Source organism: Mustela nigripes, chromosome 10 (assembly GCF_022355385.1).
Source record: "Mustela nigripes isolate SB6536 chromosome 10, MUSNIG.SB6536, whole genome shotgun sequence".
Classification (NCBI taxonomy): domain Eukaryota; kingdom Metazoa; phylum Chordata; class Mammalia; order Carnivora; family Mustelidae; genus Mustela; species Mustela nigripes.
The window spans coordinates 18,812,125-18,826,143 of record NC_081566.1 but is presented as its reverse complement, the minus strand read 5'-3'; the positions used below and the strand labels follow the sequence as shown (position 1 = coordinate 18,826,143).

General features: G+C 37.8%; 1 protein-coding gene across 1 annotated transcript in view; it reads left to right on the top strand.

The window, feature by feature from the left end:
- Positions 1-846: 846 nt before the first annotated feature.
- Positions 847-14,019, top strand: part of SHCBP1L (SHC binding and spindle associated 1 like) — a 34,073-nt gene continuing 20,900 nt past the window's right edge. The window contains exons 1-5 of the mRNA XM_059412739.1: positions 847-1,266; positions 2,975-3,124; positions 8,581-8,795; positions 10,327-10,413; positions 10,489-10,707. Coding sequence (XP_059268722.1) covers positions 847-1,266; positions 2,975-3,124; positions 8,581-8,795; positions 10,327-10,413; positions 10,489-10,707 — 1,091 coding nt within the window. The remainder of the gene's footprint in view (positions 1,267-2,974; positions 3,125-8,580; positions 8,796-10,326; positions 10,414-10,488; positions 10,708-14,019) is intronic.

Genomic DNA, 14,019 nt, shown 5'->3' with positions numbered 1-14,019 from the left:
TCGATTCTGGAAGTCCGGTATCATGACCTGAGACGAAGGCAGTCGTTCAATCAACTGAGCCACCCAGGCGCCCTCCAAAATATATTATCTCGAGCAGACTTTTATTGTGAGGGTATTCTTAGTTTGCACACATTCCTCCCAGCTGGAAATTTTAATCTGCTTGAATAGTTACATGATATAAAATGTAATGATTTGAGCAGCAAAACAGAGACATGAAAGGAGACTAACCTACCCTTTTTGGCAAAATGTGTCTTGTTCAAAATGTAAAGGCAGATTTATATTGGGAACCATGTGATTAGGTTGGGGAAAATCTAGATCGCTGGATTTGTCATTGGAGTGTCCTTTGGTCATAAGCAGAGGGTTCCACTTACTACAAGTCCCCAGCGTAAAACTGAATTTTCTTTCAGATTGTGTTTGTGCAGATGTGCGTGTGTGCAGTGTAGGCGGCGCATGAGTTAGGTCACGATGACCTTGGGGTGACTCACAAGCACCCTGAAAACGGAGGGGATCCTGGGGAGAGAATTCTCTGTTGGGTAGGTCGAAGGGGAGCGGCGTCGGGTTAGGGCCGACCTAGCGGGGGCGCCGCACTGAACGCCACGCGGTCCACCCCCGCCCCGCCCTGCAGCGTCCGCGCCCCCGCACCACCCTGCAGACCGCGGCCCCCTCGCCCCCGCCCCCGCCTCCACCCCGCCCCCGCCTCCACCCATCCCCCAACTCACCGGGCCCTGCGCCCCTCGAGGCCCCGCGCTCGTTGCGGGCTGCGCCGGCGGCGCTCGCTCATTGGCCAGCGGGCTGAGAGCGGGAAAAGCGACTAACGGCCGCAGCTGGTCCTCGCGGTGTGAGGAGATGGCGTCGGGGGCCAGGGCTTCCGCGCCGGAGGACTCCGTCCGAACCGTCAGCCCCGGCAGGCGAGGCGAAAAGGGGGTGTCCGCGCCCACCGGGGACTCGGTGTTGGTGGGGACCCTGAAGAGCGCCGCATCCCCGGTGCGGGCGGTGGCGGCGTCCCCGCGGCCCGTGAAGGGGAAGGCGGGCCGGGAGGCGGCGCGGCGGCGGCTGCAGCTGCTGCCCGGGGCTCAGGCCGAGGGCGAGGGCGAGGGCGCGGAGGAACAGCAGCAGGAGGAGGAGGAGGAGCCCCTTCTGTCGGTGCCCGAAGAGGATGAAGAGGAGGCGCAGCCACTGCCCCCGGTCTGCGTGTCCCCCATGAGGGGGATGTGGCGCAACGAGAAGGTGGCGCTGTACTGCGACGAGGTGCTGCAGGGCTGTAAGGTGAGGGCCGGCCTGCGGTTCCGAGGAGGACGTGGGCTCGCATTGGGGGGGGCCTCCGCCGGGCCAGAGGCACCCGGCCTGGCCCAGAGCCAGTTACCGTTGGCTTTTCCCGCACCCAAACCACTGTCCGTGAGGGGGGCAGCCCTGGTAGAGCGTTTGCCCGGTTTCTGGCAACTTCCAACAGATGAAGATCGCTAGGCCTTAGTCAGTGCCCCAGTGGACGTCTTAGATCGACAGGCCTTATCGGTGCCCAGGTTTGCGTCTCAGTTCTCTCATTTAAGGACTCGTGTCCACACGTGAGGATACCGTGACCTAGCCTTGACTTTGACCTGACAGAGCTGCACGGGTGTACACTCGATGTACATCCCAGACCACCCGGGGTGTTTCGTATCCAGGATACGCATACCTCGTAACACTGCAGAGAACAAATATCTTGTTTCTAGCCTTTTTTTTTTTTTTTGAAGTTTGTACAAAGATATTGGACACTGGTATGTATTAGAATTAAAAATTAGAAACTAGGGGCGCCTGGGTGGCTCAGTGGGTTAAGGCCTCTGCCTTCAGCTCGGGTCATGGTCTCAGGGTCCTGGGACCCGAGGCCCGCATTGGGTTCTCTGCACAGCGGGGAGCCTGCTCCCCGCCCCCCACCCCCGCCTGCTGCTCTGCCTACTTGAGATCTCTTGTCTGGCAAATAAATAAATAAATAAAAATCTTTTTGTAAAAATTAGAAATTAAATTTCTGACTATGGGGCAATAAAGAACTTATGGCTGCATATAGTGGCGACCCATGCAGAGCAAAAAATTGGGTTTTCAAGAGCATTAGTTATATCTTACACTATAATATTAGAAAAAAAAACCCAGGAGACAAAACAAAATATAATTCATATGCAGGATGAATACAAGCACAGGAAAATGACGGGAAGGAATTAGCAACAATGGTTATTTGGGCTGTCAGGATCAGGAGTGGGTTTTGTTTTCCTTACAGGTTGTGCATTTTTCAGATTTTCTGTAGGTGAGCCGTATTTTACAATCGGATGAAAATTTTATTTCTAAGAACACATTTAACATAAAACTAGGACAGTATTAATGGCCAAGTTATATCTGATAATGAGGGTTGGAGAAGAGGAAGTCTCTGAAAGGCAACTGAAATACTTTTATAGAAAATTTTGTGCCATTAATCAGACTGGTTCTAATGGCTGAGTTTCACAATAGCTTTCCTGATGATTATCATCCTTGAGGTAACTGAATTTTAAAGAAATCAAATGGGTAGTTTTTGTTGAATGCTTAATATGCTCATTTGTTTTACAGAATGGAGTGCTGTTTTAAATTTTTATGTACTGTTTTAAATAGGTTACTGTATCTTTAAAGTTCAGAAAAATAATTGCTGTTTTTTAAAAAAGATAATTACTATTTGTAAATGTATAATTACAGTTCTTCTCAGTGGATTAATAAAACAAATTACTTAAAAAATAACAAGTAGATGTTTCAGCACTGAATTACTCTATTGAGTGAGTGGATCTCTTTTAAGTTAATTTTTATGATATTTTCCAGTAAACATTGATTCAATTAAAATCTGTTACTTTCCAGGTAACAGATAACTGTTTTTTAATTATTTAAGGGTGTATCCATCTCAAATTTAAATAGAAATCAGTAAAAATATTTATATACTAATCTATAATTTTATATGCTTACACATTTTCTCTTTTGCTAGGCAGAAGATGCTGATGAAGCTATGAGTAAATATCTATCAGAAAAATTAAAGTTGAAGGACAAATGGTTTGGAGTCTGGAAGACAAATCCTGAGTTATTCTTTGTGAAATATGAAGAAGCTTCTATCCCTTTTGTTGGTATACTGGTTGAGGTAAATAACTTTTACCTGAGCTTTGTTCTTTTGAGTGAAATTATTAGTTCTTTTGAAGACCAAAATATGACCTTACTAATTTGGGGCTTTGATTCTTAAAAGCAGGCTGACAAAAGTTATGTCTATTTTAATTTTCTAAGCAGATTAATAGCATAAAAAGAAGGGGGGGATATTAGCATCCATTTACCTGGGCACAGTTAATTATTAAATGGAATCTAGTGCATCAGACAGTATTTATTAGCTTAGTTTCAACTGCTCACATAGCAAAAGTGCATTTCTTTAAATTACTAATTTAGGCTTTAACAGACTTGGGCCTTCTTTTTCCATCATTTGCCTTTAAACTTCATTTATCTGAATTATGAGGTTTAGGTAGAATAAGACAGGAAAAAAATGGATTAGAAAACTATTGGCAAAATTTGAAATTTCCCATGAAAAGTACCCTTTTAGTATAATACATCAACTTCCAGGCCTTCATCTGGTAAGATTTTACTTTTTTAGGTCTATAGGTTAAATACTGTAGCATATTTGATGTCATGAGTTTCCCTTAAAGATTAATTTTCCCTGTATAGACATTAATATCTATAATCACAAATGGTATCCCTACCTCAGATATTTCAAATCTGTTGTTTTGGTTACCAGAAAAATTTGTGTTTGAAATTCATTACATTGCACACTACCTGAAAATAATTCACTTCTATGTGCTATGGAAAAGTAAGTTAGTGATATTTTTACAGATAAAAAAAGGCTTTTTTTTTTAAATCATAGAGACTATACAAAAAATATAATAGAGACTTTGGATTAGTTTTTCAGTAATATTCTGTTTTTAGTGTTTTTTGAGTTTTGCTCAACCTCAGATTTTGAGTAACTTTTTCCTGGAACTTTCGTAACTCCTCTGGACTTTTTTTCACATAGATAAGATAAGAGGAGGTGTACTACATTGATATCTTTAACATTTTGGGGGGGGGGTTAGTCAAGTTTTATGTGGAAGCCTGACTTACACAACACATTAAAGCAGGACATTTCTGACTGAAATAAAGGGGATGGCAGTCTAGCAATTAAAAAAAAGGGGGGGGGGATGGCTTTTCTTCTAACATCTCATGATAGCCCCTATACACCATAAATCCTTGAAAGATCCTTAAACTTATGTGAAAACTCACTGGATTAGATTATCTAGAAATTATATCAAGTTCTAAGGTTTTACATGTAATACACTGATTAATTGCTCTCTTTCTTACTCTAAAAATAACAAGATTATAGATAATTAGATTGCTAGAATCCTCTAGGGATTGCCCATTCTCTAGAGATTGCCAATGTCCTGTAAATACTAGAAAGATAGGAAGAAAAGGGGAGAACAGAGCAAAAAGCAGAATAGTATATTGGCAGATTCTAATTTTTTTAATTACATGGCAGTAAAACTAGCTCTTAAAGTAGTGCTGCACAATTCAGATGTTGTTTTATCTGCCAAAGCTGCTTAAATCTTACTTGAAGTATCAATAGTTGCTAAGTTGCTAAGTTGTTCTGAAGTCACAATAATTTATTTCTATGGACCTCATTCTCTTTTTCTTTAGATGCTCAGTTTTCTGTTGCTGCTGTAAGAATTTACTATAAGTTTGGTGACAATACAAATTTGTTTTCTTACACTTCAATAGAAAAAATCTGACATGGACCCAGTGAGGTAAAATCAAGATATAGGCAAGACTGCATTCCCTTTTGGAGGCTCTAGAAAGGAATCTGTTTCCTTGTCTTGTCCAGCCTCTAGAAGCTTCCTGCATTCCACAACTTCTGGCCCCCCTCTTCATCTTCAAAGTCTTCCTTAGATTCTACCTGTTTGGTTCTTGGCAGGCTGAAAAAGTGCATGTCCTTTAAGATTTATGATTACAATGGGCCCAACTGGGTAATTCAGGATAACTTTCCCATCTCAACTCCTTAACCTTAATTACACCTGCAAAGTCTCTTCTACTATGTAAAGTAATATTAATATATTAACAGGTTCCAAGTATAAAGACATGAATGTCTTTGAGGGCCATTATTCTGGCTACTACAGATTCACTCAATGATAAAAAAAAATTTGGAAATATTTGATTGGAAGAAAACCTGGCATATCCTTAATCTTGGTTACAAAATGGTCCAGAAATTAAGGGAATTTTTTTTATAACCTCTGTAAAAAGCAGTCTGCCAAAATATATTAAGCATTTTCAAGTAAGGGCTCCTGGGTGGCTCAGTTGGTTAAGCGTCTGCCTTCCAGTCAGGTCATGATCCCAGAGTCTTAGGATTGAGCCCCCATTGGGCTCTCTTCTCAATGGAGAATCTGCTTCTCCCTCTCTCTGCTGCTCTGCTTACTTGTGCGCTTTCTCTCTCTCTCCCTCTCTGTCAAATAAAATCTTAAAAAAAATTTAAGTAGTTCACTCATTATATGTCAGTTATCTCAATAAAGCTAGAAAAAATAAAAATAACAAAAATAAATAGACCCCATTGCATGTAAAAACAAATAAACAAAAATGAAAAAGTATGCTTAATTTCTAGAAATTTAGTCTACAGAAATCAGATATGCAGAAAAAGATTTATATATTGAGTGATCACAGTGATACTTAAAAAATTAAAAATTAGTAATATCATAAAACTTCAATAATAAGATGCTGGTTAAATAAATGATATAGCCATAAAATGGAATATTATATAGCCATAAAACATATTAACAAAAAACTTTTAATGATTTAGAAAAGCACTCATTATATATGTAAGATAAAATAAAAGATTACAGGGGCACCTGGGTGGCTCAGTGGGTTAAAGCCTCTGCCTTCGGCTCAGGTCATGATGCCAGCGTCCTGGGATCAAGCCCAGCATTGGGCTCTCTGCTCGGCAGGGAGCCTGCTTCCCTCCCTCTCTCTCTGCCTACTTCTGATCTGTGTCAGATAAATAAATAAAATCTTTTTAAAATAAAAATAAATAAATAAAAGAACTAGATATTCAGTATGATCCAATTATGTAAATTATATAAGGACATAGGAATAAAACTGGAAGATAAAAAGGTTAACAGTAGTTGGTGTATTATGGTTGATTTGTAAACATTTTGTACAAAGAGCATGTGTAGACACTATCAATAAATTTAGAGAATCTAAGTTTTATTCAAATTCCAGTTAGTTAACATACAGTGTAATACTAGTTTCAAATGTACAATATAGTGATTCAACACTTCCCTACAATAGCCAGTGCTTGACTTGCCGCAACAAGTGCTCTCTTTAATCCTTATCACTTATTTGATTTATTCCCCACCCCACTCACCCTCCCTCTGGTTCCCATCAGTTTGTTCTCTATAGTTAGGAGTCTTTTTCTTGGTTTGCCTCTCTCTCTCTTTTTTCCCCCTTGTTTGTTTTATTTCTTAAATTCCCATATAAGTGAAATCATGTAGTACTTGTCTTTCTCTGACTGACTTATTTTACTTAGCATAACACCCTCTAGCTTCCTCCATGTCTTTGCAAGTCGCAAGATTTTGTTCTTTTTTATGGCTGAGTAATATGCCATTGTATATATGTACACACACACACACATATATATATATACACATATGTATATATACCAATCATCTTTATCCATTCATCAATTGATGGACACTTGGACTGTTTCCATAATTTGGCTATTGTAGATAATGCTGCTTGAAACATTGGGGTGCATGTATCCCTTTGACTTAGTATTTTTGTGTTCTTTAGGTAAATATTTAGTAGTGCAATTGCTGGATCATAGGGTAATTCTATTTTTAGCTTTTTGAGGAACCTCCATACTGTTTTCCAGAATGGCTGCACCATGAAAATAGGAAAAAAGCAAAGCTGGAGGCATCACAAGTTATATTACAAAGCTGTAGTGATTAAAATAGTATGGTACTAGCACAAAAATAGACACCACAGATCAACAGAACAGAACAGAAAACACAGAAATAAACCCACTAGTATATGGTCAATTAATCTTTGACAAAGCAGGAAAGACTATCCAATGAAAGAAAGACACTCTCTTTAATAAATGGTGTTGGGGAAACTGGGCAGCAACATGCAAAAGAATGAAACTGGACCACTTTCTTATACTATTCACAAAAATAAATTCAAAATGAATTAAAGACCTAAATGTGAGACCTGAAACCATAAAAATCCTAAAAGAAAATATAAGTGGTAATTTCTCTGACATCAGCTATAGCAACATTTTTCTAGATACGTCTCCTCTGAGGTAAGGGAAACAAAAGCAAAAATAAGTAGCTAGGACTACATCAGAATAAAAAGGTCATGCACGGAAAAGGATATAAGCAACAAAACTAAAAGACAACCTATGGAATGGGAGAAGATATTTGCCAATGATATATCTGATAAAGAGTTAATATCCACAATACAAAAATTATACAACTCAACAGTCAGAAAATAATCCCATTAAAAAATGGGCACAAGACATGAACAGACAATTCTCCAAAGAAGACATGGCCAACAGACACATGAAAAGATGCTCAAACTGATCATGAGGGAAATGCAAATCAAAACTACAAAGAGATAGCACCTCACATCGGTCAGAATGGTTAAAATAAAAAACAAAAGAAACAACAGTGTTGAGGATATGGAAAAAAAGGAACCCCCACAAATTGTTGGTGGGAATGCAACCTGGTGCAGCCATTGGAAGACATTATGGTAAAGGTTTCTCAAAAAATTAAACATAGAACTAGTTTTGAATTAGTATTTTGTATTTTGTATTTATTGAGTAAATACCCAATAGTGTATTGCAGAATTATTTACAATAGCTAAATTATGGAAGTGGTCCAAATGTGCTGTGATAGATGAAAGGATTAAGACAATGTGTATATATATTCACAATGGAATATTATATAGACACAAAAAGAATGAAATCTCATTTGCAACAACATAGATGGATCTAGAGAGTATAATGCTAAGTGAAGTTAAGTCAGTCACAGAAATACAAATACCATATGATTTCACTCATATGTGGAATTTAAGGAAGAAAACCAGAGACAAACCAAAAACAAACTCTAAATTACAGAAAACAAACAGGTGTTTATCAGAGGAGAGGTGGGTTGGGGGATGGGTGAAATAACTGCAGAGTAATAATGTTTCCTTTTATGAGCTCTGAACAATATAGGGAATTGTTGAGTCATTGTGTTGTGCAACTGAAACTAATATAACATTATTAACTACACCAGAACTAAAAGAAAAAAAAGAAGGAAATGAGAGGAGAAGGGAGAGGAAGGAAGGGAAGGAAAGGAAAAAAGAAAGGAAAAAAAGGAGAGGGAAAAGGGGAGGGAGGGTTTTGAAAAATTGTATTTTATTTAGTATTGACCTATAATTTGTGTGTGGTTAAAGAGGTCATAAAATTTAAAAGAAGAAATTTTATAAGCAGATGATGTGTGAGGAAAAAATCCTGTGGTTTATTTTGATTTGTAATTACAAATTTTATATTTATCTTAGGTAACTTGTAAACCACACCAAAGCTCATCATCTTGTTTCAAAGTTACTGTATCTGTTGCTGAGCCCTTTTCCTCTAACATTGCAAATATTCCAAGAGATTTGGTCAATGAGATTTTAGAAGAACTGGAGCATAGTGTGCCTCTCTTGGAAGTATACCCTGTTGAAGGACAAGATTCTGATATACATGATATTGCTCTGGCCCTGGAAGTTGTAAGGTATTAAACCTTTTTACCTCTTAAAAATTATCATATTCAAAAAGTTAATGTGTAAATATATAAGTGCTTCATAAATAGTTACTGATTTCATTTTTACCCACTGCTGAATTCAATTTGTCCATTTTTTTTTAAGTTTATTTATTTATTTTAAGTAATCTCTACACCCAACATGGGGCTTGAACTCATGACTCCAAGATCAAGAGTCACATGTTTTGGGTGCCTGGGTGGCTCAGTGGGTTAAAGCCTCTGCCTTCTGCTCAGGTCATGATCCCAGGGTCTTGGGATCAAGACCCGCATCGGGCTCTCTGCTCAGCAGGGAGCCGGCTTCCTCCTCTCTCTCTGCCTGCTTCTCTGCCTGCTTGTGATCTCCATCTGTCAAATAAATAAATAAAGTCTTGAAAAAAAAAAAGAGTCACATGTTTCACTGACTGTGTCAGCCAGGTGCTCTTGTTCATTTTTAATGAACATATTTGTAACTCTTTTAACATTTTCTTTTTTTTTTCTTTTAACATTTTCTTGAAGAAGTATTATATATGGGCAATGAAAATTCTGCCATTCTTTGATCTTGATTTTTCAAAAATTGAAAAAAATGCTAGACACAAGTAACATTAAATTTTGTTCACATACGGGGCGCCTGGGTGGCTCAGTGCGTTAAGCCGCTGCCTTCAGCTCAGGTCATGATCTCAGGGTCCTGGGATCGAGTCCTGCATCGGGCTCGCTGCTCAGCAGGGAGCCTGCTTCCTCCTCTCTCTCTGCCTGCCTCTCTACCTACTTGTGATCTCTCTCTGCCAAATAAATAAATAAAATCTTAAAAAAAAAATTTTGTTCACATTCAAGCATCTTAAATATATTAGATTTTATGTTTCACATGTAAAGGCATTACAAATACTAGATGTCATCATCTATATTATGATTGCTCCTTAAAAATTGATACAATATGAGAGAAGCTGTCCAAAAATATAATACAGAGTATTTGGGGGCATATTTTTATTTTTATTTATTTTTTTTTAAGATTTTATTTATTTATTTGACAGATAGAGATCACAAGTAGGCAGAGAGGCAGGCAGAGAGAGAGAGAGGAGGAAGCAGGCTCCCTGCCGAGCAGAGAGCCTGATGTGGGACTCGATCCCAGGACCCTGAGATCATGACCTGAGCCGAAGGCAGCGGCTTAACCCACTGAACCACCCAGGCGCCCCATATTTTTATTTTTCTAATGCTTCCTCTGAATATACAAATTTTATTACTTTGTAAGTATTATTTCTTTGTTGAATAAAACCATAGCCAAAATCTAGGAAATTTGGAAATATTTTTCATTACCACTTCAAGAATATTATCTGTAGTAACCTCAAATAGAATCTAGGTAGGTAATCTGATTTTTAAAGGTTTGATTTTAATACTAGTTCACTAAAAAGTCATTTAAAAACATTTTTCTTAGAATTCATACAAAGAATTCTGACGTGAGATTGTCTTTAATTATATACATAGTATTGTCTCTTTTTGATCACTTTTAAATTATTTTTATTCATTATAGGTTTTTTTATGACTTTCTTTGGAGGGACTGGGATGATGAAGAAAGTTGTGAGAATTACACTGCTTTGATTGAAGAAAGAATTAATTTGTAAGTACAGTTAAAAATGAACTCAGCACATTATTATTATAAGATAAACATTGTAATTATATTGACACTTTTCAGGTGGTGTGATATACAAGATGGAACCATACCAGGTCCTATTGCACAACGTTTCAAAAAAACTTTGGAGAAATATAAAAATAAACGTGTTGAGCTCATCGAGTATCAGAGTAATATTAAGGAAGATCCATCTGCAGCAGAGGCCGTTGAATGCTGGAAAAAATACTATGAGATAGTAATGCTCTGTGGATTACTGAAAATGTGGGAAGATTTACGACTCCGGTAATTTGCTCTATTTTAAACAAAAAGATTACATGGTCATTCTTTTATCCTATCACTTGTCATATATGTTACCCTGACTAAAGTAGATTATAAAATGAGATGTCCAGTTTTTGAGATAAGAACAAAGTGCAACTACTAATATTGGAAAATTATTTTTATATAACTGAGTTCACTGAAATCATTGGCTCCTTGGATAAGAAAACATGTTATCAATCTTGTTTTTTTCTTATCTCTCATCTTTATAGTCTTGACTTTGGCCAAAGCCTAAGAAAAGAGGAGGTAGATCTCTACCACATATAATAGGCAAAGTAAAGAGACAGTTGATTAATTTGGCTGCTTCTTAATTTCTTCTTTTTTAACCAACATAAATTGATAAGTTCTTTTTATGATAAATAAATCAGTGGAGATTTAACTAGTATCATTCTCCAGAATGTTTCAAAATGTCTTAAAATGTTTTCACAGTACTATGCACTAAAGTACATATTTCTTTGTTTTAGATAGAGAGGAAACAGGAATTCTTGCTTGTGGTTTCAAAGTAAATGGAAAATTTTGAATGGAGCCAAAGGACATCTGACTTAGGTTCCACTTTTACACGTCTGTGCCTTAGAAATTCTGAGCCACATTTTACTTGTCCAACAATTAACTGTTAGCCTAAACATTTTCTTTTTGTATTTTCTTTCAAATTTGAATTTTTTTTAATTATTAAGAATCCCATCTTAATGTCTATTGGGATTCCTATCTAAGAAAACCTTGGGATCACTTTGGGAAGTCAATATAGATAAGATTTTTGAAATCTACTTATGTTGAAATCAAGATTCAACAAGAGTTGAATTTGAATACAAGCTATCATCACTGGACTTCAGATTCTAATGGCATAGGGCAGACAGGGCTCTCTCATCTTAAAAGTTATAATCACAAAGAATCTAGGTCTAGGAGTGGTAGAATAAATTAATTGGTCAAACCCTTACATAGATAACACTTATAAAATTTGGACAAAAATATAATTAAAGTATCCAGGTATTTGAAGGCACTGTAAAATAATCAAAGCAGGCCATAGCCTTGAAATGTATTTATCCTTGGAATGGGTAAGAAATGGGAATTTGTTGCTTTTCAGTCTTAGAGGGATCACCAGTTCTCATAGCTCTGGCAGCAAAAAATGCAGTCCAACTATTTCATGATGGTGAAGGACAGAGTTCAAAGCTGGCAGAAGAGCTGGAAATAATAGGTGGGATATCTTGAAAGAAGAAAGTTGCAAAAGGGGTGAGATCTAGAATTTTAGCATAAACTGTGCCCAAATTCTTGACTGACTGCTAAACTGTGCTAGCACTGGTCGGGGAAAAATTGGGGACCCATGCTTAAAAAAAAGTATGTAATTGAAACATGGAACTTGAGAGAACTTAACAGAGATGTCAGCTGCATTTTGAGCCCAGACAAGTTAAGTGCCTGCTAGAATACAAGAGTAGCAATCCTCAGAAGAACAAAACATAATCCAGAGTTATGAGAATATATTTTCCAGAGTCTCCAGTGTTCAACCAAAAATTAATGGGCATGGAAAGAAACCAGAACATAAGATCCATACCCAGGAAAAAAGACATTTACTAAAATATGAGTTTGAATGGACCCAGAGGTTAGATTTCAAAGACCTCAAAGCAGTTATTTAAATATATTCAATGAATTGCAGGAAAACTGGTTTAATAAATGGACAGAGAATCTCAACAGAGAAATGGAAGCTAAAAAACAAAATATTTTCAGATGCACCTCTGACATGCTAATTACCGCTAATTACCGCTCCCATTCTTAAAAAAGAAAAAAGCTGAGCAAACCAAAAATGACTTTCTTGGACCCATAGGAAAACTGAGGTCACAGGGCAAACCACCACCTTGAATTCTAGAGGAAGAAGTAAATTCAGAATCACAACCAAGATCTGCTTACCTGGAACAGATAACCACATAGAGCCATAAACTGTAAGAACACAAATGGTAATTTTGATAAACTGCTGGAGGTTAAGTGTGGACTAGTATGCAAGTGAGAAACTGCTGGAGGGATGCAGTTCATTGGGAGAAACCCTTGCCTCCAGGAATTCTGGTGAAGAGTCAAGAAAAATCCCATTATGCCTCTGGTTGGGCATGGGAAAAGTTACTATTATGAAATATATCCAAAGCATCTCCATGACAAAGATCTGTTCACCGGAGGAAGATTTTACCAGAGCCTTTTCCCACTGAGGGGAGAAGGGCATTTCCTTGACTCCAGTCCCTTCTAGCCTCCATATCTGGGAAGAGGAGGGCACTAAGAAACTTCTGAAGGTCACAGTCCAGGGATATAGACCCACTAAAAGATCAATATTTCAATATAAGATCATAGAACAATTCCTCTCCACCATACCACACCAATCACATCAGCTAGGCTCCTGTAATAACTGGTTTATAGCTAAAAGAACTACAAGACAAAAAAATCTAAAGAGTTTTTAGGGAAGCTTGAAGGCAACAGAAGAGACACAAATATGGAAACATAGGAATGTGAGGCCTCTGACACCTACAGCTATAGCAAACATTAAACACAGTTTACCTCCTGGCCAAATTAATATAAAACTGCACTCTAAAAGCCTATTTGCTTCAGTTTTTAGTCAATATATCATGCTTGGCTTTCCACAAACTATTACAGGACATACTAAAAGGCAAGAACAAACCCAAGAGAGAAAGCAAGCATCAGAACCAGACTCAATCATGATTTTGGAATTAATCAGATAGAATTTAAAATGCCTAATTAATGTTAGTCTCTAATGAAAAAAGGACACAAAATGTAAGAACAGATAGATAGTGTAAGCATAAGACAGAAACTCTAAGAATTAATTAAAAGAAAATGCTAGAAATTAAAAAACACTAAAAATGATGAATATCTTTGAAGAGCTTACTAAAAAGATGGGATGAAACTGAGGAAGTAATCAGTGAGCTTGATTCTTGTGAGTGAGTGAGCTTGTCAGTGAGTGAGATGTGTCAACAGAATCTTTTCAAACTGAAATGCAAAGGAAAAAAAAAACATCCAAGAATTGTGGAAATATTTTGAAGGGTGCAGCATATGTGTAATTGGAATACCAGAAGAGAAAAAGAGCAAATGCAGCAGAGGAAATGTGAATTAATAATGTTGAGAATTGGGGCGCCTGGGTGGCTCAGTGAGTTAAAGTCTCTGCCTTCAGCTCAGGTCAAGATCCCGGGGTTCTGGGATCGAGCCCCGCATCAGGCTATCTGCTCAGCTTCCCCCCCTCTCTCTGCTTGCCTCTCTGCCTACTTGTGATCTCTGTCTGTCAAATAAATA